Source organism: Podarcis liolepis, assembly GCF_965112155.1.
Source record: "Podarcis liolepis genome assembly, chromosome: 13".
Classification (NCBI taxonomy): Eukaryota; Metazoa; Chordata; class Lepidosauria; order Squamata; family Lacertidae; genus Podarcis; species Podarcis liolepis.
In genome coordinates, this window is record NC_139573.1 from 1,206,613 (window position 1) to 1,230,803 (window position 24,191).

General features: G+C 51.7%; 2 protein-coding genes across 3 annotated transcripts; one reads left to right on the forward strand and one right to left on the reverse strand.

The window, feature by feature from the left end:
* Window positions 1-568: 568 nt before the first annotated feature.
* On the reverse strand, window positions 569-24,062 carry LOC310692106 (calpain-5-like). Of its 2 annotated transcripts, XM_083472650.1 has the most exons (13): window positions 23,690-24,062; window positions 16,934-17,154; window positions 15,294-15,425; window positions 14,353-14,561; window positions 12,079-12,271; window positions 10,746-10,942; window positions 9,958-10,035; window positions 8,990-9,173; window positions 4,091-4,216; window positions 3,209-3,405; window positions 2,382-2,503; window positions 1,916-2,052; window positions 569-1,012 (listed from the first exon to the last, which is right to left on the reverse strand). In XM_083472650.1, exons 2-13 carry the CDS (start codon window positions 17,096-17,098, stop codon window positions 833-835), a joined length of 1,920 nt encoding a protein of 639 aa, XP_083328776.1. In that variant the 5' UTR covers window positions 17,099-17,154; window positions 23,690-24,062; the 3' UTR covers window positions 569-832. The 2 variants fall into 2 exon arrangements, with proteins under 2 accessions (XP_083328776.1, XP_083328775.1); XM_083472649.1 differs by lacking the exon at window positions 23,690-24,062 and having other exon boundaries at window positions 16,934-17,342.
* On the forward strand, window positions 17,351-23,095 carry LOC310692196 (uncharacterized protein). The gene is made up of 3 exons (XM_083472862.1): window positions 17,351-18,283; window positions 20,130-20,241; window positions 22,530-23,095. The coding sequence occupies exons 1-3, from the start codon at window positions 18,182-18,184 to the stop codon at window positions 23,087-23,089; spliced, it is 774 nt and encodes a 257-aa protein (XP_083328988.1). The 5' UTR covers window positions 17,351-18,181; the 3' UTR covers window positions 23,090-23,095.
* Window positions 24,063-24,191: the final 129 nt, after the last annotated feature.

A 24,191-nucleotide genomic window follows, 5' to 3' on the forward strand; every position in this document is an offset into this window, starting at 1 on the left:
GGCCGCCCGGTCTACTCACAATAAGGATAGGCGTTCGCGGAGTGCTGTGGTGTGAAGCTGTCAAGCCGGCGCTTCCTTATTTACGGAAGGCCTTTAAGGGATGGCCCTCTAAAGGGACACCTCTGGGCTGGGGAGGGAAGATGCGTGTATGTGTGAGTGTGGTGCTTGTGCGAACACGTGTTAGTGTGGGGGGGGGGCGATTTCCGGCGACATTCTTGAGCAGAAGGACAGCGGTCCTTGCGTGTGTGCCTACAGGTCTCTGCCGTGGCACAGAAAAGCCTCGCTTCACATGCCCCTGTCACTGCCGGGATCGGATTGCAGCCATCAGCAGTCTTACTCTCCTGTAAGCACCATGGACCTGGGCCCGAAACCATGTTGCTGGGATACTGCCGGGGAGACGGGGGCATCAGGCAGGCCCCCAGCTTGCTCCGGACGATCACCGGTCTCCCATGGAACCGCATCAGTCAGCCAGCGACACGAGCCTCAGATACGCTTAGAGACTTGTGCCCGCTCTGTCAGCAGAGTGTGTAAACCATCACACAGCGGATGAGGCGGACAGAGGCAGATGTAAGCATTATTTACAGCATTTATTCAGCATAGTTCAGGAACAAAGGAAAACATGTCTGCATCTCTTCGTCTCCGGCAAAAGAGCAGTATAGCAAAAGCAATACACAACGGAAGTTCCCAGCAGACTGTGCTGGACGTAAACACGATACACGAATATCATGCCTGTACCCTTTTCAGGTGGAATGGAACTATATCCTAACACGCCCACCCCTAGGCGGGCACCCAACGCACTCCCTGGCACCCACAAAGGGCTCCTCGGCCGAGCTCACAGAGCCAGGAGGTCGGAGCTGGTGGAGGTCTCCACGAGGATGGAGCCCGGGGGACAGGCAGGGGGTCCCCCTTGCAGCCGCAGCACCTGCCCACTGCCGGCGTCCGGGGGGGTCTCCGCAGCCAAGACTTTGACGTACCCCAGACGGGTGCTGCGCAGGAACCGCCTGGCCCACACCTGTGGAGCAGGGAACAAAAGGAGAGGAATGTGAGATGGTAGGTTAAGAGAAGTTATGGAAAACAGATTTGTAATTTACAGCGTGTTGTGAATTGAAAGAAAAATACCTCCGCATACGTAATCCTCTGGCTTGGTAAATACTATCTTTCCTTGCCATCCTTCCTTTCCTGTTTACTGCCTGTTTATGACCTCCGGCAGGGTTAAACCACAGAGCCCAGGGCTTGCCGATCAGAAGGTCAGCGGTTTGAATCCCCGTGACGGGGTGAGCTCCTGTTGCTTGGTCCCTGCTCCTGCCAACCTAGCAGTTCAAAAGCACATCAAAGTGCAAGTAGATAAATAGGTACCGCTCCGGCGGGAAGGTAAACGGCGTTTCCGTGCGCTGCTCTGGTTCGCCAGAAGCGGCTTAGTCCTGCTGGCCACATGACCCGGAAGCTGTATGCCGGCTCCCTCGGCCAGTAAAGTGAGATGAGCGCCGCAACCCCAGGGTCGTCCACGACTGGACCTAACGGTCAGGGGTCCCTTTACCTTTACCTATGACCTCCAGGGTTTGCTAAATGCAGTCCTCCTTGATTCCTGTTTTATTTACCCAAAATGTATGCATGCTCAAATTAGTTCTTTGTAGTTTTAACTTTGTCCCCACGTGGCAGGGTTTGTTTTTTTTAATGCTCAGCGGAAATCTGATTGGTTCTTACAAGTGCTGTGTTAAAAGTTCTTTTGTTAATAAACGGGAGCTGGGCCAGGGTGTGGCAGATGATTATTCGCACTGCCTCCCAGAGTCTTGCTGGCCAAACCTTGTGTGTATTGTATTAACCCGGGTCCAATCCTTCCTTGGCCTTCGGAACGCAACAGGTGGGAGATCATGCCGCCCGCTGCCCGTGTGTGTCCCCCCCCAATTCCACTCACCTCGATGCGGATGGGCTTCTGCGGGCGCCGGCGGCAGAAGACGGCCTTGAAGTTGAAGTCTGGGCTGGAGGTGGCCTTGTGGAGGCAGGATCGCACCGCCTGGCCTTCGGAGCAGACCTTCACGTAGACATCTGGGGCTGGAGAGAGAGAGGGAGGGGGACACACCCCAGTCATTTGCCCCCAGGCCTCTTGGGAGACCCCTTGCCCAGGGCCCAGGCCTTCCTCAAGAGCCCCTCCCTCACCAGCAACCCCCCCCCGGGCAAAGGTAGACTATCCCTGAATGTGGAGGCTCTGCAACACAGCTCACAGCTGCTGGCAGGCCTCTCCTGCCGCCTCCCCATTTGAATTCACCCTGTGCCTTTTGGCAAGTGTCTTTCTGCAGAATCACAGAACTGCAGAGTTGGGAGGGACCCTCAGGGGTCATCTAGCCCAACCCGCTGCAGTGCAGGAGTTGTCGCAAGCTCACCTTTGCTGGAGTTGGGAAGTGCCAGCCCCACGGCCCGATGGACGCAAACGGAGGTGATGAGCTGGTGGGATCCGGAGCAGCAACTGCAGCGTGGAGGTGGGGGGTCATTGCGGTTGACAGCCCTGGGGGGCAGAGAGGGAGGGAAAGAAGTGTATTTTTATTCTAATATAATAATAATAATAATAATAATAATAATAATAATAATAATAATAATAAATTTTATTTATACCCCGCCCACCCTGGCCAGAGCCAGGCTCAGGGCGGCTAACACCAATAAAATTACAGTGAAAACATAATAGGAAAAAAACAACCAATTTAAAAGACAGGTTAAAATGCAATTTAAATATGGGGGGGGGGAATAGCCTTACAGGAACATAGATCTGTATGGGGCTCCTAGGGGTCATCCAGTCCACCCCCTGCCATCCCTGCTTAGGGCCCCTTCGTCCAAAGCCCACCCACCCGCTAAACTCCCCTGTGAACTGCAGTTTGCCAACAACACCGGGAGCCAGGGGTCTGCGAGGGGCACGTGAGCTCCCAGGAATCGTTTTTGGGGGTGGTGGGTGTTTTAAAATTAAATACACAGCGAAGGAGAGAACACCCCCTGGAGGAGAGACACCACCCTCTGTCTTTATGTTATCAGACAATCCGCTCCATCTGTAGCGAGGGAAAGGCACTCTGCCCATGCCCAGAGGAACACTTGTCACCATCGTGAAATCTCAAGTTGCCAAGCTGAAAGGGGCTGCCGCGAAGAGGCCCGTCAGGCGAGGCGAATGCACTCTGCAGATGCTCAGAGGGAGAGAGACTAGGGTTCGAGGGGCCCTGCTCACCGCAGCCTGGCCGGGCGCTCGCTGTAGATGCGCAGGAGGAAGGTGCTGCTTTGGCCGGGGTCGAAGGTCGTGGGCAGGAGGGCGTAGCGGCCCCCGGGCACCTCTGCCCGGAGCAAGACGCTGCGGGAGTTGATGTAGGTGGAGCCGGCCATTCGGGGCGGAATGCGATGCAGGCGCCAAGTCCGGTTCTGCTCCACCTGCGAGGGAGGGAATTACATTTAACGGGGAGGGGACCCCAGAGGTCATCCAGCCCAACCCCGGCAAGGCAGGAATCGCCGCTCGAGAATCCCCTGGGGGTGGCCAGCCGGTCTCTGCTCAGAAGCCTCCATTGGGGCAGATGAGTCCTGGGGGTCCCTTCCAACTCTGCAGCTCAAATGGCAGCGCCAAGGCCCCCCTCCTCAGCCCCTCCCCTGCCAGGTCACGCAAGGCCTCCCCCCCAGGGCGGATCATTAAAAGCTTTGTTTTGAAAATGCCTTCTCCAAAGGTCTTCTCTTACTACACTAGGGATTATCTAGCTATATCTGAAATTTCACGCATATCAGTTAATATCTTGACCCTCCTCTATGAAAATAGCTGTTTACTTGGCCATTTTCCCAAGTCATGAAGGCTGAAATTTCAATTCAGCGGAGCAGGGTCAATATATTAACTGATATGCATGAAACTTCAGATATAGCTAGATAATCCCTAGTGTAGCAAGATGATGATGATGATGATGATGATGATGATTTTATTTATATCCCACCTTCCCCAGGCAAAGCTGGGCTAAGACCCTTGGAGCAGGCATTTAAAAAGAAAAAGTTTTTTATGACCTGCCCTACTCCCTACACCCAGAGCTTCCTGCACCCCCAAGCCCCCCCCCCCGAACGAGGTGCTTGGACTCACGCTGAAGAGCTCGAAGCCAATGGGGAGGTTGTGCCCCCCGGAGCCAGACCCCCGGAGCTGACGGGTGTCTTCCTGCTGCAACGAGATCAGGACCGAGTCTCGAACCCCAGACACGTCGAAGAAGAACTGGGGGGAGAAGAGAGAAAAGGTCAGCCTATTGTTTTGACTGCTTATATGGTATATATATCTGTTAATATGTATACATACACACGCACATACACACACACACACATATATATGTATATGTGTGTATATATATATATATATATATATATATATATATATATATATATATATATATATTTGCTTTCGTAGATTTTCACGGGTACAGGAATGCAGGTTTTGGTGTCTTCGGGTGTCTTCCCGTGTAAGAGTTGGGGTGTCTAGGCGATGTTTCGACGAGGTCTCACTCGTCATCTTCAGGCTGGTGCTTTCGGCTTCTTGTTACTGGAACAGAGCAGGATCTCAGTGTTTGAGTTCCTATAAATACTGTTGAGGGGGTGTGGTGTATAGCCTCCAACGTTCTGGGCAGAGAGGAAGTTCCCAGGGTGTGCCTTTTCTTCTTTTGTTCCTTAATTACTTGAGGGATATCTTGAGTGATTTCTTGAGTGATATTCTGAGTACCACTTAGGAGGGTCATTAGGTGTGGATTAGTAGCTAAAGCTTTCGTGTCTTGACCTCTTGAGCTTGTGAAGAGTTTCTCTGAGAAGATGGCTGTACTGCACTAAGTTGTGCTCTGGCTTGGCTTCGTGTATAGGGGCGAGCTGTGGTTTTGTGCCCTGTGTCAGCCAGATCTGTGTAGGGATTGCAGGGGGGTGCAGCATCCGGAGGTGCCACTATGGTTTGGCTACTGGATGGTGTCTGTAATTTATCTGTGGAGAGGGTCTGGGTTTGGGTCTGGTGTGGTTGATTGGAGATGGCGTTCTGTGTGCCTCTGGTTCTGGTGTCGGTTTTTGTGGGGAGGGCTAATTTCCAGATGTCTGGCAGGCGGGACGTGTCGTCACGCTTGTTCATGTTGTGAGGGTGTTTCTCTATCTCGATGGCTTCCATGATTATTCTCTTGTGGTGATGTTCCATGTTAAAGAGCAATTTGGAATCTGCAAAATTAATTTCGTGTCCTGTTTCTTTCATGTGTTGGAAAAGAGAGGAAGTTTTTTCTTCTTTTTTGACGGCATTCTTGTGTTCTGCGATACGTGCATTTATTCGTCTGTTTGTTTGTCCAATGTACGTGGCTGGGCAGACTTTGCAGGGTATTTCATAGACCCCTTGGTTTTCCAACTGGATTTTATCTTTGGGGTTTCTGAGGATATTGGCTATTTTTTGGTTGGTGCAAAAGGCTGTTTTGATATTGTGTTTATGGAGGATTTTGCTAATTTTATCTGTAGTGCCCTTGATATAAGGAAGGAGGGCCATGCCATTGTTTTCTTCTGTGTCTTGGTTTTTGGGGGGTGTTTCTTTTTGGATTAGCTTCGTAACCCTGTTTTGCTGGTATCCATTGGCGATTAACACATTACAGAGAGTTACAGAATCTCTCAAATGTGTTAATCGCCAATGGATACCAGCAAAACAGGGTTACGAAGCTAATCCAAAAAGAAACACCCCCCAAAAACCAAGACACAGAAGAAAACAATGGCATGGCCCTCCTTCCTTATATCAAGGGCACTACAGATAAAATTAGCAAAATCCTCCATAAACACAATATCAAAACAGCCTTTTGCACCAACCAAAAAATAGCCAATATCCTCAGAAACCCCAAAGATAAAATCCAGTTGGAAAACCAAGGGGTCTATGAAATACCCTGCAAAGTCTGCCCAGCCACGTACATTGGACAAACAAACAGACGAATAAATGCACGTATCGCAGAACACAAGAATGCCGTCAAAAAAGAAGAAAAAACTTCCTCTCTTTTCCAACACATGAAAGAAACAGGACACGAAATTAATTTTGCAGATTCCAAATTGCTCTTTAACATGGAACATCACCACAAGAGAATAATCATGGAAGCCATCGAGATAGAGAAACACCCTCACAACATGAACAAGCGTGACGACACGTCCCGCCTGCCAGACATCTGGAAATTAGCCCTCCCCACAAAAACCGACACCAGAACCAGAGGCACACAGAACGCCATCTCCAATCAACCACACCAGACCCAAACCCAGACCCTCTCCACAGATAAATTACAGACACCATCCAGTAGCCAAACCATAGTGGCACCTCCGGATGCTGCACCCCCCTGCAATCCCTACACAGATCTGGCTGACACAGGGCACAAAACCACAGCTCGCCCCTATACACGAAGCCAAGCCAGAGCACAACTTAGTGCAGTACAGCCATCTTCTCAGAAAAACTCTTCACAAGCTCAAGAGGTCAAGACACGAAAGCTTTAGCTACTAATCCACACCTAATGACCCTCCTAAGTGGTACTCAGAATATCACTCAAGAAATCACTCAAGATATCCCTCAAGTAATTAAGGAACAAAAGAAGAAAAGGCACACCCTGGGAACTTCCTCTCTGCCCAGAACGTTGGAGGCTATACACCACACCCCCTCAACAGTATTTATAGGAACTCAAACACTGAGATCCTGCTCTGTTCCAGTAACAAGAAGCCGAAAGCACCAGCCTGAAGATGACGAGTGAGACCTCGTCGAAACATCGCCTAGACACCCCAACTCTTACACGGGAAGACACCCGAAGACACCAAAACCTGCATTCCTGTACCCGTGAAAATCTACGAAAGCATATATATATATATATATATATATATATATATATATATATATATATATGTATGTATATATGTATGTATATGTATATGTGTGTGTGTGTTCTTGTTCTTATTTTTATTTTTATTATGTACCGTACAGCGGTACCTGTGGTTGTGGACATGATCCGTTCTGGGGTTGCGGTTCGCACTGTAACCAGAGCAGCACTTCTGCGCATCTGCAAAGCGCAATAGAGTGCTTCTGCACATGCGCGAACCACGCAGAATGCTTGTGCACGCACACACAGCGAAACCCAGAAATAAACACTTCCGGGTTGAAAAAAATGCAACATGAAGCATTCGCAAGAAGAGGTATGACTGTATAGGCCTGAATATAAGCCTCACCTCCCCCCCCCCCCAAATTCCGACCGTGAAAAGTTAAAGTGTGGCTTAAATTCGCGACCTTACAAAAATGTGCTTTTATGATATAACTGCTGAAACAGACAGACGGTAAAACGGAACAGGTGTGAGTGCCTGCAGAATTTTAAAATAAAAAAATTCCTTCCAGTAGCACCTTAGAGACCAACTAAGTTAGTTCTTGGTATGAGCTTTCGTGTGCATGCACACTTCTTCAGATACACTGAAACAGAAGTTGCCAGATCCTTCTATATAGTGAGAAGGTGGGGAGGGGTATTACTCAGAAGGGTGGTGGGAATGGGAGATTGGCAGATAGCTGAGATGAGCCTGTTGACGACTCTTAACGACTGCAATAGGTCTTACAGGAAAAGGCAAGGGGTGAGAAGGTGAAAAATAGCTAGTCATGTATAATGAGATAAGAATCCAATGTCTCTGTTCAGACCAGGTCTCTCCATGGTTTTAGTTTGGTAATGAGTTGCAATTCAGCAGCTTCTCTTTCCAGTCTATTTCTGAAACTCCTTTGTAGTAAAACAGCCACTTTGAGATCTTGTATAGAATGTCCTGGGAGACTGAAGTGTTCTCCTACTGGTTTCTCTGTTTTGTGATTCTTGATGTCTGATTTATGTCCGTTTATTCTTTGGCATAAGGTTTTGCCTGTTTGTCCAATATAGAGAGCTGAAGGACACTGTTGGCATTTGATGGCATACACAATATTAGACGATGAGCAATTAAATAGTCCCAAGATGGTATGTGTGATGTTGTTGGGGCCAGTAATGGTGTTGTCCGGGTGTATGTGGCAGCAAAGTTGGCATCTGGGTTTATTGCAGGCTCTGGTGCCAGTGTCCGTGTTAAGTCTGGTTGTAGTATTATTGTGGGTTAGGAGTTGTTTAAGATTGGGTGGCTGTCTGTAGGCAATGAAAGGTCTTCCTCCCAGGGCTTGAGAAAGAGAACTGTCATTGTCCAGGAGAGGTTGTAGGTCTCTGATGATGCGTTGTACTGTTTTAACTTGGGAGCTGTATGTGATGACTAGAGGTGTTCTGTTATTTTCTTTTTTGGGTCTGTCTTGCAGCAAGTTCTCTCTGGGTATCAGTTAAGAGTCGTCAACAGGCTCATCTCAGCTATCTGCCAATCTCCCATTCCCACCACCCTTCTGAGTAATACCCCTCCCCACCTTCTCACTATATAGAAGGATCTGGCAACTTCTGTTTCAGTGTATCTGAAGAAGTGTGCATGCACACGAAAGCTCATACCAAGAACTAACTTAGTTGGTCTTTAAGGTGCTACTGGAAGGAATTTTTTTATTTTGACTATGGCAGACCAACACGGCTACCTATCTGTAACTGCAGAATTTTAAGGCAGCAGCTTATATTCGGGTATTGTCTCCGCCCCCCCTTGAATTTTAAAGGTGTGGCTTATATTCGGGTGCGGCTTATATTCAGGCCAATACGGTATTTTGTGTTTATCTTGCTTTTTTGTGCTGTGTACTTCCCTGAGATCTATGGATGGAGGGCAGTATACAGATTTAATAAATCAATAAACTTACATAATCGAACTGCAGAATTGGGAGCGACCCCCAAGTGGTCATCTAGTCCAACCTGCCTTGCAATGCAGGAATCGCAGCAAAAGTGGAAAAGCAAGGGCATTTAAAGCAAAAGAAATAAAACGCTAAAAAGAGGAGAACTCAGCCTCTCGCCCTTCTTCTCAGCTTGCAAAAACGAAACTGATGAGGTTTTCGAAATATGGGGTCCCAGAACGTCCATCGCTTTCCCCCAGTCACCTGGGGGTTCTCCAGGAAGGTGTCCCGGTGGTTGAGGCAGCCCCCTGCCTGCCTCTTCTGGGGGTCCCACTCCCCAAACTGCAGACCCTCCACCCAGCTCCGCCGGCAGCTCAGCCTCGCCGTGTTCATGCGGCGGCAGATGACGACGTCTGTGAAATGGGCGCAGAAGTCCTCAAAGCTCATCCTGCCGGGAAAGTCAGGGAGACAGGGAAGAAGAGTCAGGCAGGGACTGGCGAGGTCGGAAATATTCTCCTTCAACCTTCCGGTGCTCGTGTGTGGCTTGGCTCACTTACTCGAGCCGCCTGGAGCTCCTTAGACACACTCTCTCAATGAACCAAAGAGAGCGAAAGATTATGAAACATTGGGGGGTGTAGACTTTGCAGCTTATTTTTTAGCTGCAATTTAGTGAATATTGCTTCAGAGATTATAAACGCCTTATTGGTTTGCTAATCAGATGGTGTGTCATGCTCCAATTGGGACGTCCAGCTATATTTTGGTTTGCTAATATAGTGTTTTTTCAGTTGCAATTACTGACGTTGTGCATTTATGTGTTGCTTGTGAGCTGCTCTGGGACTCATTTGAACCGGAACAGAAATACTACCCGTCAGTCAATCAATCCATCAGCTGTCAGAGTCTGGTCTTGGCAGGCTGCAGAGGCTGCCCCATGGAGAGGGAAAGAGGGGCCAGCCTGCCTTGGGGTCTTTCCACATCCTAGAGCAGGCATAGGCAATCTCCGGCCCTCCAGATGTTTGGGACTACAATTCCCATCTTCCCTGACCACTGGTCCTGTTAGCTAGGGATGATGGGAATTGTAGTCCCAAACATCTGGAGGGCCGGAGTTTGCCTATGCCTGTCCTAGAAACCTGCAGCTGACCCCTGAAATGGAGTCTTGCAGGATCGGACCCTGAGGGGCACCACAATCACAGAGAGAGACCAATGGAGACCCCCCCAAAAAAGCCCCAACTTACCAGAATTCGCCATCGTCCCGGACGGTTACCCCCATTTGCTTCCGGTTTCGCTGGCTCACCTTCTGCCATTCTGGGGACCTTTGAAGTGTGGGGGGGGGGAGGTTTGAAGTGAGACAGGTCAAAAGCCTCCGCCCCTTGAGCAGGACCCTCTCTAACAGCCCCCCCAGAGCCCACCCGGTCTCCTTTCCCCTCCAGGGGGACCCCACCACATTGCATTGCGTGGGGTTGGGCTGGATGACCTTTGGGTTGCCCTTCCCACTCTACATTCTAAGATTTGCTGGAGGTTTTTAAGCAGAGATCAGGCAACCATCTCTTTAGGGATTCTTCAGCTGCGATTCTTGCATTGTGGGGGTTGGACTAGATGACCGCTGGTGCCCCCTTCTTTCTCTACAGGCCCATTATTCTGTGACTAAGGGGGCTGGCTGCTCCCCCTAGATTCTTGCATTGTGGGGGGTTGGACTACATGACTGCTGGGGTCCCCTCCTATCTCTACAGGTCCATAATTCTATGATGAAGGGGGCTGGCTGCTCCCCCCAGATTCATGCATTGTGGGGGTTGGACTAGATGACCACTGGGGTCCCCCTACCTCCACAGATCCATAATTCTTCAACTAAGGGGGCTGACCTCTCCCCTAGATTCCTGCATTGAGGGGTTGGAGTAGATGACCACTGGTGCCCCCTCCTATCTCTACAGGTCCATAATTCTGTGACTAAGGGGGCTGACTTCTCCCCCAATCCCCCAGGCCCCTTCCACCCACCCCAATGCAGCCTTCCCGCGTGCCCCCTTACTTGTCGCTCCAGGCCCCGTTCCATTCCACCGTCCCCCAGGGGTTCCGCATGCGAATCAGCTGCAGTTTCTTGACCTTGAAGAGCTCCAGCAGGTTCCTCCTGCGCAGGTGGACGGTCCTGACCGCCGTGACCCCGTAGGCGTGGCCCCTGACCAGGCCGCAGGGCAGCTCAGCCTCGGGCCCCTCGCCAGGGAGGGACTGTGGGGCGGGGGACACACAACACACAGAGATTCAGAGAACGGCCATGCAAGACTAAGAACGCCCTGTGGTGGTCTTGCAGGAAGGTTAAGGCTTCCTGGGAAACGATATACAATGCAACGAAAAAGATGTTCAAAATAACATTCGTAAATGTTATTTCTCTTGGGAATTATAGCGACAGAACTGCCTAAATTGTATAGAAACTTAATTCATGTCTGCAACTACAGCAGCAAGAATGTTACTTTCTAGCATATGGGGTGGTCTTGCAGTAAAGTTAAAGCTTCCTGGGAAACGATATACAATGAATTGAAAAAGATGTTTAAAGTAACATTTGTTAAAAAACAAACAAAACCCAGAAGCTTTTCATCTGGGAATTATAGAGACAGAACTACCTAAATTGTACAGAAACTTATTTATGTCTCCAACTACAGCGGCAAGAATGTTACTTGCCCAAAAATGGAAAGGAGAATTCCCAGCAAAAGAAGAATGGATACAAAAACTTATGGAATATGAAGAAATGGCGAAACTTACCGGAAGAAGAAGAAATCCAGATAACGAACTTTTTTTTTATAAAAGAGTGGAAATGGTTTATTGAATTATTTACAGGTAAATTGCAAACAGATAAAAAAACACACTGGAAGGATTATTGTACTAACCTGCGGTTACGTAAGAGTATATATTGGAAGAAGATAAACGAGCGAGTTAAGTGAATTTGGATATGAAGAAGATGTTTAAAAATAAATTTAAGGACCCGCAGAAAGAGGGGGAAGGAAGTCAAGTTCCGAAATGTCAAAAGGATTGTAAAATCAGTGAAATGTATATATCTGAAAAGCAGAAATAAAAATGGGGGGGGGGAGAGAAAGAATGCTTCTCCCCTGCTTCTCTTTTTACTTCTAATGGCCAGTTTATCTTTATTTAATTTATTTATTGCACTGATATCCCAAACCCTTTTCCTCTCTCTCTCTCCCCTTCCTCATTCAGTCCCCAACAACAGCCCTGCAAGGAAAGCCAAGAGGCAGAGTCTGGCCATCAGGGTCACATCCAGCGAGCGCCGGGATTATTCGAACGCTGGTCTCTTTCAGCGCTCTAACCACTGTGCCGCGCTGCCTCTCCTTCACCTCGGCCTCTTTTCTCACCCGGATGGAGCAGCTGACGAGAGCCGCTCGGGCGTGGGCTTTCTTCAGCTGCTGGAAGAGCTCCTTCCGCTTCTCGGGGTCCGTGCCGAAGCCCCCCTCGTCCAGCGCCAGGGGCTCCGAAATGCCCCCCGAAAAGTCCACCAGCGCCTCGGCCGTGTTGCCGCCCTCCAGGGCCTCGTAGCACCCATTCAGCCTGGGGAGGAGAGGGGAAAGAGGGTGGGTGGGCTGGAATGCCCAGTGGTCAGCCCCCCCATTGCTGAAGTGGCTGGGCACCAGGTTGGGGCTGGGGTGTGCTGGTCACTCCCCAATGACCGGTCTTTTGGACGAAGGAACAAGGCCCATTCTCAGAGCTGGTGCCCTAACCATTCGACCACACAGCCCTTGAATGGGGGGGGGGGATTACAGCCAGCCAGCTGCCCCAATGGAGAGTCTGTCAGGAGGAGGGTCTGAGAATCCCAGCTGCCCTCCCCACACTTGCAAAGCCCACTATTGACATTTATTAAGAGTAAAAGCAGACTTTAAATTAACTTCCTTTTCCTTCGGTGATGGAACCCCTATTTGGGGACTTCTCTGACTTTTCTAGCCCACATAAGACCAGTCTGGAGAGTTGGCCTTGGTGAAGATTTGACGTTTTCTCCACGCAAACAGTTTTCGATCTGGGCTTCCACTTAAATGAGGCTGCATTTGAAGTAGTATTTTAATCTTGTTTTTAAGTTGCATTTTAATCAAGTGTTTTTATAGCTGGTGTTAGCTGCCCTGAGCCCGGTCTTGGCCAGGGTATAAATAAAATTAAATAATAATATCTGGCAAAAAATGATGGTTGATAGAAAATAGAATAGCTGGATATTAATTTGAGCGAATATATTAGTATATTTAGCTGGCAGACAGAGAATCAGAAGCTATTTCATCTTTTTCTATTTTTCCTTTCCTTTTACTTTCCCCCTTCTCCTGTTTGTTTTTCTAGATTAGATTTTTTTAAAGTACTCTGGAATATTATAAAAAGAGCCACATGAGATCTGACGGCTGTCTGTCAGGGACTCTTGAGCCGCGATTCCTGCGTTGCAACTGCGGAACTCCCTGCTACAGGAGCCAACCTGGATGCCTTTAAAAAAGGATCACACAAATTCATGGAGGAGGAGAGGGCTATCGATTATTGCTCTGCCTTCACAGGCAGTCAATGCTTCTGAACCCCAGTTGCAGGAAATCGTGGGATGGGGGAGTGCTCTTGTGTTCGAATCCTGACCGCAGGCTTCCGCACTGGGGCACCCACTTGGCCACTGTGAGAACAGGGCTAGATGGGCCCCCATTGGCCGGATCCAGCAGCCAATGGGGGCTCTTCAGAAGTTCTCCAGTTGCAGAGGCAGTCTATTTTGTTGGGAAACTATGTACGTCTAGCTACTCACACAGAGTCAATTAAGGTCTGGCAGACAGCCAGAAGGTCATGTGAAGGAGTAAGTCTGCCTGGTGATAACAGAGACATGGAGACAGCTCCCTGATTGGTCAAGCTCTCTCAAGGCAGCGATAATTAATGGCCTACTAACAGGAATGTGTTAGTTCAGGGTTCAGTGGTTCAGTGTGTCAGTGAGTGTAGGAGTTGTGAGTCGTGTCAGAGAGAGCTAGCAAAAGGTCCGTGTTCTGTTCCTGTAAATAGGTAAAGGTAAAGGGACCCCTGACCATTAGGTCCAGTCGTGGATGTCTCTGGGGTTGTGGCGCTCATCTCGCTTTACTGGCCAAGGGAGCCGGCGTACAGCTTCCAGGTCATGTGGCCAGCATGACTAAGCCACTTCTGGAGAACCAGAGCAGCGCACGGAAACGCCGTTTACCTTCCCGCCGGAGCGGTACCTATTTATCTATTTAAATAATGGATTCGAACCGCCAACCTTCTGATCAGCAAGTCCTAGGCTCTGTGGTTTAACCCACAGCGCCACCCGTGTCCCGGTGTTCCTGTAAATAGTCCGCTGTATATAATAAACACCTAACTACAAGTTCCCGGTTCCTGCTTCGTCTATCCTGTCTGCAGCCAAGTTGCCAATTGCTTCCGTGGATTCTGCGTTGACTCTGCTAGGTCTGGCTGAGGTCCTGCAACGAGTCGGAAAGTTGCAAAATACCAATAGGTTTTGCCAATATATCTCGCTCCCTAGGATCCTGGGGTCCTTCCGCTATTTTGAGGCCAGGGTGCTGAACCAGCTGGCCTGATCCAGTAGCAGGTCTCTCCTTACGCCCTTGAGAAGACCCCCCCACCCAATTCCCCCCCCCCCATTTTGCCCCACCCACTTGGCGTAGGCCTTCTCCAGGAGGGCGCTCCAGAACTCGCGGGGCTCGGCCGAGCGGCAGAAGAGGAGCTGTCCCTGGCGGCAGGGCAGCCGGTCGTCCACCACAACCTCCGTCCAGCTGCCCCAGCGCCAGAAGCGGAAGCGGAAGATCCCGCCGTAGGCGTGGGGCCGGCCAGGGTCCCAATCCTGCTCCCGGGGGTTGGGGATGACCTGAGGGAAGAGAAGCAGGAAGGGCTTTGGACTCTGGCAGGAGGAGGCCAAAGAAAAAGGCCGAGATACAAAACGAGTGGATCAGGGGAATGCTGAAGACATAGTTTATCTTGATTTCAGGAAGGCTTTTGACAAAGTCCCCCAGGATATTCTCGCAAGGAAGCTGGTAAAATGGGAGTGCGGCGAGGCAGCTGTTAAGTGGATTTGTAGCTGGCTGGCTGACCGAACCCTGAATGGATCCTTGCCACTTTGCACATGCCCAGAGGCACTCAAAGAAGCCAGAATCACAGCTAGGTTCTGGGTTTGTTTGTTTTTTTAAAAAAGAGAGAGTTTCTCTTTATTTTTTCTTCTTTTTTCTTCTGTTCTCTTTTTTATATATGTGTGCTTATCTGATATATATATGTATGTATTTGCAATATTTAGCTTATATTTTGTAATAATTATGTTAAATAAATTAATTTTAAAAAATAAAAAGAGAAGAACTGGATACTGTTTTGGCGCAGCAGGCCTGGCACCCTGGCACCCCTCAGAGGGCAGCCCTCTGGACAGAGCTGCATCTCTCTTTCGGGCACTCTGCACATGACCAGAGGCACCCTGGCCTGAACCAACCAGTCCCGGTTCACATCATGGCTAGATCCCGCTTGCAAACAAGAGAGAGGCTGGTGTCTGCTTGGGCAGAGAGGGGGCAGGGAAGGGGGCAGAGAAGGGGGTGGGCAAAGGAGGGGCCCCTACCTTCTTCCAGATGCTGGGCTCGCTGGCCAGGCAGGAGGCGGCCGCCACAAACCAGCAGTTCCCGAGGCTGCCCTGGTGCAGGTCCCTGGGGCTGATGCCGTCCACAAAGAGCCGGGGGTCAGCGCACAGCTCCTGGCCAAGGGAGGGAGAGAGGCTCTCTGGACATTGGAACCCCAAACGCCCCCCATTATAGGGCAGAGCCAAGGGGCTTCTCCCCACCCACCTCCCCCTGAGAAACAGCCCTGCCAGGTCTGCGGCTGAAGCAGCAGAAGCCAGAGGCAACATCGCACAGAATCATAGCGCTGGAAGAGGCACCCAGAGGCACCTAGTCCAACCCTGGCAATGTGGGAAATGACGCTCCTGCCTTTCGCGCTTTATATAAAATAATAATAATAATAATAATAATAATAATAATAATAATAATAATAATAATTTATTTATACCCCGCCCATCTGGCTGGGTTTCCCTAGCCACTCTGGGCGGATTCCAACAAAATAATAAAATACAGTACTAAATCAAACATTAAAAGCTTCAGATGTCTTCTAAAAGTCTGGTAGTTGTTCTCTTTGACATCTGGTGGGAGGGCATTCCACAGGGCGGGAGCCACCACTGAGAAGGCCCTCTGCCTGGTTCCCTGTAACTTGGCTTCTCACAGGGAGGGAACCACCAAAAGCCCCTCGGAGCTGGACCTCAGTGTCCAGGCAGAACGATGGGGGTGGAGTTGCTCCTTCGGGTATACTGGGCCCTTGAGGCCGTTTAGGGCTTTCAGGGTCAGCACCAACACTTTGAATTGTGCTCGGAAACATACTGGGAGCCAGTGTAGGTGTTATGTGGTCTCGGCGGCCGCTCCCAGTCACCAATCTAGCCACCGCATTCTGGATTAGTTGTAGTTTCCGGGTCACCTTCAAAGGTAGCCCCACGTAGAGCGCATGGCAGTAGTCCAAGCGGGAGATAACCAGAGCATGCACCACTCTGGCGAGACAGTCCGCAGGCAGATAGGGTCTCAGCCTACGTACCAGATGGAGCTGGTAAACAGCTGCCCTGGACACAGAGTTGACCTGTGCCTCCATGGACAGCCGTGAGTCCAAAATGTCTCCCAGGCTGCACACCTGCTCCTTCAGGGGCACAGTGACCCCATTCAGGACCAGGGAGTCCCCCACATCTGCCCAGGCCCCCACTCTCTCCCACCCCTTTGGGGTCAAGGAGACACCCTGCTCCTGGAGGGGACCCCAAGTCTATGGGGATCTGCTGAGCTGAAGTCCTTTGGGTACAGTAGGATTCACCAACCCCACCCCAAGACCCCGTATTTATGTATTCATTTAATTCCCACCCCACTTTTTCCTCCTAACACAGGGATAGCTCAGTTGGCAGACTCCTTAATCTCAAGGTTGTGGGTTCGAGCCCCATGTCGGGCAAAAGATTCCTGCATTGCACACGGGGTTGGACTAGAGGGCCTCTGAGGGTCCCTTGAGACTCTGCAATTCCATGATTCAAGGGGGGGCTCCCCTTCTCAATAATCCCTGCGAGGTAGGCCAGGCGGGGACCGGCCCCCAAGGGAGCTTCACGAGGGCCGAGTGGGGGAATGTGGACCCTGGCCTCTCCAGCGCTCTAACCACTAGGCACCCCTGTCTCCTGCTCACCCCGGGGCGCTTCCAGGAGACTCCCTGCAGAGGGTCTCTGCGGTAGAAGAGGGAGGCGTTTGTGGCCGGGAACTCGGGGTCCTCAAAGAGGCTCTGCTGCTGCAGGCAGCGCTTCTTCAGGTGCTGGTAGCGCTGTCCCCGGAAGAACTTCAGCCTGGAAGGCATGGCGACCTAGAGAGGAAGCAAGGGGGGGGGGAGACATAGGACAGGGGGCTCCAGCCCTTGGAGGAGGGACGAGGGACCCCGGTCAGAATTATGGGGGTAGGGGGAAAAGGGAAGAAAAAGACAGGTTAGGGGGCAGATTTGCATAGCTAGCATTCGACTGACATTGGAGTGAGACTGAGTTGAGAAAGAAGACTAAGAGCACCTATTGACCTCGGAATGTATTAGATAATATGTCAAGAAATAGACAATAGTTTCTACCCAAATGGAATTCTGGTTTTAAACCCAGTATAAGGAGTCTCTATAGGAGTATATTGTATTTTAAAATGGGGTTTCAGAGTTTTTAGGGGTTTTTGAATGTCTTATGTAGATTTTTCAGTTTCATTGTTCTGTATGGGACAATGACAATAAAGATATCGTATTGTATCGTACATTCATTTGCAAAAAAGGAATATACAATGGGAAAGACAGGAAGTCTAGTGTGTTGGTATGTATATGATTTGGGGGGGGGAAATCATTTTTGTTTTTCCTCTTTCTCTTTTTTGTTTTTCATTTTCTTTCTAGGTACATAAAATTTGTATATAATTTTTGTATACACGTTGGAAATTATATTACAGTAAGTCCTGTAATGTAATAGGACAATGTTTACCGATGTAATATAAGAATGTTAACAAATAAATAAAATGCAAATTCAAAAAGAAGAAGAAGCAGCCCCCAAAGCGACAGAATAAAACAGGAAGAAGAAAAAATAGGAGGCAGATTTGACTTTTATTCTTTTGAAATCTAATCACGGAATTGCTGAGTGGGAAGGGAGACTCCTAAAGGTCATCCATCCCAACCCGCAACACAGGAATCAACGCAGCCTGTCAATTCCTTAAAAATTCCTGAGAGTTTGCCTTTCGTGGGTCAACGGGGGGCTTATAGGGCAGGGAGGGAAGACCCCACACAGTGCCAGGCCTTCGCTGCCCCCTCCTCTCCTACTGTGAGCTCATCGCTGCCGCCTCACAATGGCTTCTCCTCCCTGCCCCCCCCCCCCACCGGCTGGTTTCTTGGTCTTCAGTCTGCAATGGCAGCCCACCTCCTGCCATGTCTTCCAAGCACAGCTCCTGCCAGGAGGTCGGGGACTTGGCCATCAAGTTTCTGGGCGGCCTGGTCTTGCTCTGCGTAGCCAACAACGTCATTGCTCTGGTGAGGACGGGCGAGGGGTTTGGGGGGGGGAGTAATCCCCTACTAGGCCAGAGCCCCCTGTTGCAGGAATTTATGCATAGGTTGGGGGGGTTGCCCCTCCAGCAGATATCACGCACCTGCAGCCCACTACCAAAACCAGCACAATCCCTTTTGTGACTTGTCCCCACAAAACACTTCGTCACAGTTTCTTCCTATCTATTCAAAGGGCCTTTGCTGCGCGATACCAAATGTAAGAATTCACTGATCAATACATCTATGTACTGACTCACAGGTGTTGCAGTAAAAAACGCCCACCAATCATTCAGTTTGTACAAACTTGACACACACACACACACACACACACACACACACACACACACACACATTCACACATGACATACGCGACACTTCTGTTATAAATTCATAGAAAATCACCCGTGCATCGGATCTGTACCGTTCCACTTTTATTTTCCTCTATGAAGGAAGAACTATCAAAGGGGGTGGTTTGATACAGGGCGTGTTGGCATGATCCCTTGAGCATGCCAACACGTCTACAGGAGCCCTTCCCAGTTGGCATACCAACCTTCATGGTCCTAGACAGCCTCTTGGGTTGGGCTTGCCGATCAGAAAATCAAAGGTTCGAATCCCCGTGACGGGGTGAGCTCCCGTTGCTCGGTCCCTGCTCCTGCCAACCTAGCAGTTCAAAAGCACGTCAGAGTGCAAGTAGATAAATAGGTACCGCTCTGGCGGGAAGGTAAACGGCGTTTCCGTGCGCTGCTCTGGTTCGCCAGAAGCGGCTTAGTCCTGCTGGCCACATGACCCGGAAGCTGTACACCGGCTCCCTTGGCCAGTAAAGCGAGATGAGCGCCGCAACCCCAGAGTCGGCCACGACTGGACCTAATGGTCAGGGGTCCCTTTACCTTTACCTTTAACATGGTGATTAGCTGCTAATAAAAGTTTGGGTTCTCTTTTGTTCGGGGCTTCCATCTTGTTCCACCTTGAGGCAGGTGGGAGTCCTGTCGCAAGAGTCTTCAATCAAGACCAAGCCGACTGGCTACTGTTTTGCTCTGGGATTCCTGGCTGGTGTCCTTGTTTTTTTGTCCAAGGGAGCCCTCAGATTTCTCCGTTAACACCCCCAAATATTAAGTCTCCAGCTGCCAACAGTGGCCAGCTAGGGGTGCCGGAATCCACCCCTGACCTCCTCCCTCTGGCTCTGGGGCAGGAAATTCAAGAATTGTAGACCTGTAGATTTGGGAGGGACCCCTAAGGGTCATCTAGACCAACCCCCTGAAATGCAGGAACGACCCAAGCCCAGCTGGCCCACCTGAAGCTGGGACTGATGCCCCGCTCACTGGACCTGCTGACCTGACCTCATAAAAGTGAGCAGGGAGGGGCTGGGCGATGGGCTCTGTGGGGCGGGGAATGCTTTCCTCTGTGAAGGAGCGTTCCCAGACCCGGTCTCAAATCTTCCATTCTTGGGCAAGGTGACTGAGCGGGTGGTTGCTGAACGACTCCAGGCACACCTGGAGGATGCGGACCATTTGGATCCCTTTGAGTCAGGATTCAGGCCTCATCATGGGACGGGAACCGCCTTGGTCAGGAGAAGTGAGGTCACAGGGAACCAGGCAGAGGGCCTCCTTGGTGGTGGCGCCTGCCTGGAACACCCACATAAACAACGATCTGACTTTCAGAAGACACCTGACAGCAGCTCTGTTTAGGGAAGTTTTTAATGTTTGATCTTTTATCGCTATTATTATTCTGCTGGGAGCCACCGAGAGTGGCTGGGGAAACCCAGCCAGATGGGTGGGATATAAAGGAATTATTATTAATATTATTATTTCTCGCCCGCCCGCCCCCCCCCCCCCAGCTCTGCCTGCCTCCGCCGCCCTTCAGCAGCAAAGAGGTTCCCCGGAGCAAGCGCAAGAGAGAGAAGCAGGAGGAGGAGGCGAAAGAGGCGCTGGAGCCGACAAGCAGCCGAGGTCGGGGAGTCATTTTTTGTGGGATGAGAAAACTTAAGGAGCCACCAGAGGCGGGGGGGGGGGGAGGAACAACATAGGGCAGCCTTGGACCAAGATCCCCATTCACATCACAGCCCCTGAAAGATGCTCTCCCCCAGACTCTGCAGGGACCCCACAATGGATCTTTGCCTGGACTCTGCACAGTCCAGGATGGCCTGTGTTGCTCTGCCTGCAGCAGGCCCTGAGTTCGAGTCCTGACGGCATCTGCAGGCAGATCGGCAACCCAAGGAGAGCTGCGGCCGGCCAGTGGGCGTAGGGCCCTGTTCTTTGACTTTGGGCCGTCGGGTGTTGCCTGGACTGCAATTCCCACCTCCCTCAACCACGAGCTGGTAGGGGGTGATGGGAGTTGGAGCACCAGGCAGCTTCTTCCAGGCTCCCTCCCTTTGCCCATCTTCCTGCCAAGAAAAGCCCCTTCCCAAACTTCCGGGGCTTGTTGCACTGCAGTTAAAAGCGGATCTGAGGCTCCTCCTGTCTCTTCGCCCCATCCCAGGTGAGGATGTCCCCAACCCACGGATAATCCAAGCCCCCCTTGGGTGCATCTAGATCAGCACTGTTTGCACGGGCCGGCGGCAGCAGTGGTTCTCTGGGGTTTGCCAGGCCTAGCTGGGGGTGTTGTCAGGGGTGGGGGGGTCTGAACCCAAGGCTACAGCCCCACCTTTCAGCTGGAGGTGGTACCAGGAGCCCCACGGTGTGTGGGATGGGAAACTCTCTTCCCTCTCTGCTTTTAGGTCCAAGACAGGGTGCAAATCAAAAGTCAAGGAACAACTGGATTTAAGGGCCAGGCAGCTTGGAGATGGCACGGGTGTAGCCGGGGGGGGCAGGGAGCAGCCGCCCCCCCATCAAACAAAACAATTTTGTTTGTTGAGTCGTTTAGTTGTGTCCGACTCTTCGTGACCCCCTGGACCAGAGCACGCCAGGCACTTCTGTCTTCAGCAAAACAATAGAAACACTTAACTAACTTAACTAAGTCCTGCCCCACCTAACAAGAATCCTGGCTACACTCATGGCTGGGGGGCAGAGTCACTCGCACCCAAGAGGGCCCAGCCCTCCCATTCAGCAGAGTGAGGTGGCCGCCTCAGGCGACTGGTTTTGGGGTGTTGAGAAAATGAATTTTAATAGTTGCATTTAAAAAGTAAGGGGAAGAGAAAGAAAACCCCTGCTTGCAGGATTCTCTAGCTCAGATGATGATGATGATTTATATCCCGCCCTCCCCAGCTGCTGAAGCTGGGCTCAGAGCGACTAACAACAGTAAAAGTAACACAGTTTACATAAAATCACGGTCAATTAATTGAAATACATTCTAAAATCAATTCATTCTAAAATCAATTCAAAATCAAAATAAAGGCAACCATTGGGCTAGAGTTCTGTGGGGATTACCAAAGGAGGGGGTCAGACTGTGCCTCGGCCAAAGGCCTGGTGGAACAGCTCCATTTTGCAAGCCCTGCGGAAAGATGTCAAGTCCCGCAGGGCCCTGGTCTCTTGGGACAGAGCGTTCCACCAGATTGGAGCCACAGCCAAAAAAGCCCTGGCTCTGGCTGAGGCCAGCCTAACCTCCCTGTGGCCCGGGATCTCCAAGACTTGGCTGACTTTGGCTGCTATGCACACACACACACACACAGAGTGTGTGTCTTTGCTGTTGTGCTTGAGGCAGGAAAACACCAGCCCCTGCTTCCTCGGCTTGCAACCCCAGCAGAACTCAGCCCAGTAGCAGCTGGAGTTAGGCGCATAGGGCAGGCTGCTCTCAAGCATGTGCAGAGTGCCTTCCTGCAGTGCTCCCTTGGAGGGGCTTCCCTTGCACGAAATCTATAATTTAGTGTGGCAGCACATACAACTTCGGAACTCCCTGCGTTTTGACACCAGGCAGGAACCTTCAACGGCACCACTTCCGGCGCGTATTAAAGTCGGGTTGCAAGTTATTCCCCATTTTCCTGGGTAACGGTATATTTTTCTGGTATGCCGCTCGAGGGTGTTGCTGTCGCCGTTTCCTACAAACAGGCGGTTCCCCCCCAAAAATCTCATGCAATAAAAATCTCCCCTCGGTGGGCCGGTGTGACTTTGGGTACCGGAACGGCCGAGTGCCTCTGGCGCACGCAGATGGGGGTGCGCAGAGTTGCTCCAAATTGGGACGGGGGCACAGAGATGGAGCAGCGATTTGGGGACCCTCCTCCTTGGGGCCTCACCCTCTCTCTCTCTCTCTCTCTCTCTCTCTCTCTCTCTCTCTCTCTTCCCCCCTGCACCCGAATTTGCAGAAGGCGGACGCCCCAAGAGCGCGCGCAGCACCCACCGCGCCTCCTCTCGTCCAGAGGCGGCTCCCCAGACGCACAGACACAGCTCTAGCCGGGCCCTCGACGGCGGCGGCGGCGGCGGCAGCGGATTGAGCCGTCGGGTCTCCAGGCGGGACGGGACGGACGTGAAGCGCCCCGAGCCGTCGAGCAGCGCCCGGCGGCGGGAGCAGCAGCAGCAGCAACCGGAGGAGTTGGAGGAGGCGTCGGGGCGGCACCGGCGCTCGGGGCAGCAGGTGGCGAGCCGCTCGCCGTCCCCTCGGGAGCGCCGCCTGCGCGCGCCCTGCCCCTCCAAGATCCTGATCCTGCGCACGGACTCCAAGGGCGAAGTCCCCAAAGGGAGCTGCGGCGGCGCCCCTCGAGGGCAGGTGGTCTACGACGCGCGCTGGCTCCCCTGCGTCCTGGGCGAGGGCGGACAGGCGACGCTGCTCCCCCAGCAGCTCCGGGAGCTGTGCAGCCGGACGCCCCCCGTCAGCCGGCCAGGGGGGGCCTCGCCCGCCCGGGTCAGTAAAGAAGTCGCGAAGTGAGCCCCAGACGTGTCCGCGTGTTTGTGGGGAGCGGAGGCTGCTGCTGCCGCCGTGCGCCCGGGTACTCGCGCGTCCTGGAAGCCTCGCCTCCGAAAAACGGCCTTGGTGCGGGGCTAGGAAGGGGTCCGTGGGAAAAGCAAGCCGGATCCTGCCCCTCTCCGACGGGAGGCGGTGAGGGGCACCGTGCGTCGCAGGGGGCTGGACAACTAGCGGACCCTTGCCAGCCAAAAGTGGTGGCACTCGCCATCTCCGGAGGCAGCGAGGGCGTCCAACCTGTGGCGCTTCAAAATCAACCCTGGAATTACAGAGCTGCAAGGCGCCTCCAGGGGTCATCTAGTCCATCCCCATGCGCTGCAGGAATCCCTGGCCACCCAAACCCTTGTTTAAGAACCCAGGAAGGAGAGGCCACCAACTTCTGTCAATCTGGCCCTCAGAAAGTTCTTCCAGAGGCACCCCTTTCTCGCTTCTGCCCCAGGCTCTTTTTGGCGTTGGTGCTTTTACACAAACCCTTTTCCCAGGCGCTCTGCCTCTGGTCCCACTCAAGGGACTTCTCCTCCTCCCCTCCCCTCCCAACAGGTGGGCAAAGGTGAGGCCTCTTACCTGCTTCCTCCCGGCGGGTCCAGCGCAGCTCCTCTTTGCGGGAGGTGCAGGCTGGAGCTTGCAGAGAGGGGCAGGCCCACATCCAGACCTACCAGGGAGCCCCACGGGAAGCTGGCAGAACCGGTTGGGGAGCCAGGATCCCCCACGCCCTGGACTGGCGTGCCAAGAAAACGCCAGAAAGCAGCAAAAGCAAGGGCTTCATATGCACATGGCAGCAGCAGATGGAGAACTGGGCTCCCTGCAGTGTCGTCCACACCAGTGAGATTCTCCAAGTAGATGTTAGAAAGAACTTTCTGAAGGTAGGAGAGAGGGCCGGGCGCCCTCAGAAAAAGGGGGGCTCTCCTTCCTTGGAAGTTTCTCAGCAGAGAACCCCTGTTGGGGATTCCCATGCTGAAATGCTTGTGTTATTATTTCGGGGTTGGTCTGGATGACCCTCGGGGTCCCTTCCAAGTGTAGGACTCTTTGATGGGAGCTGCATCTGCCTGCTTTGAGTTGGGCCTGC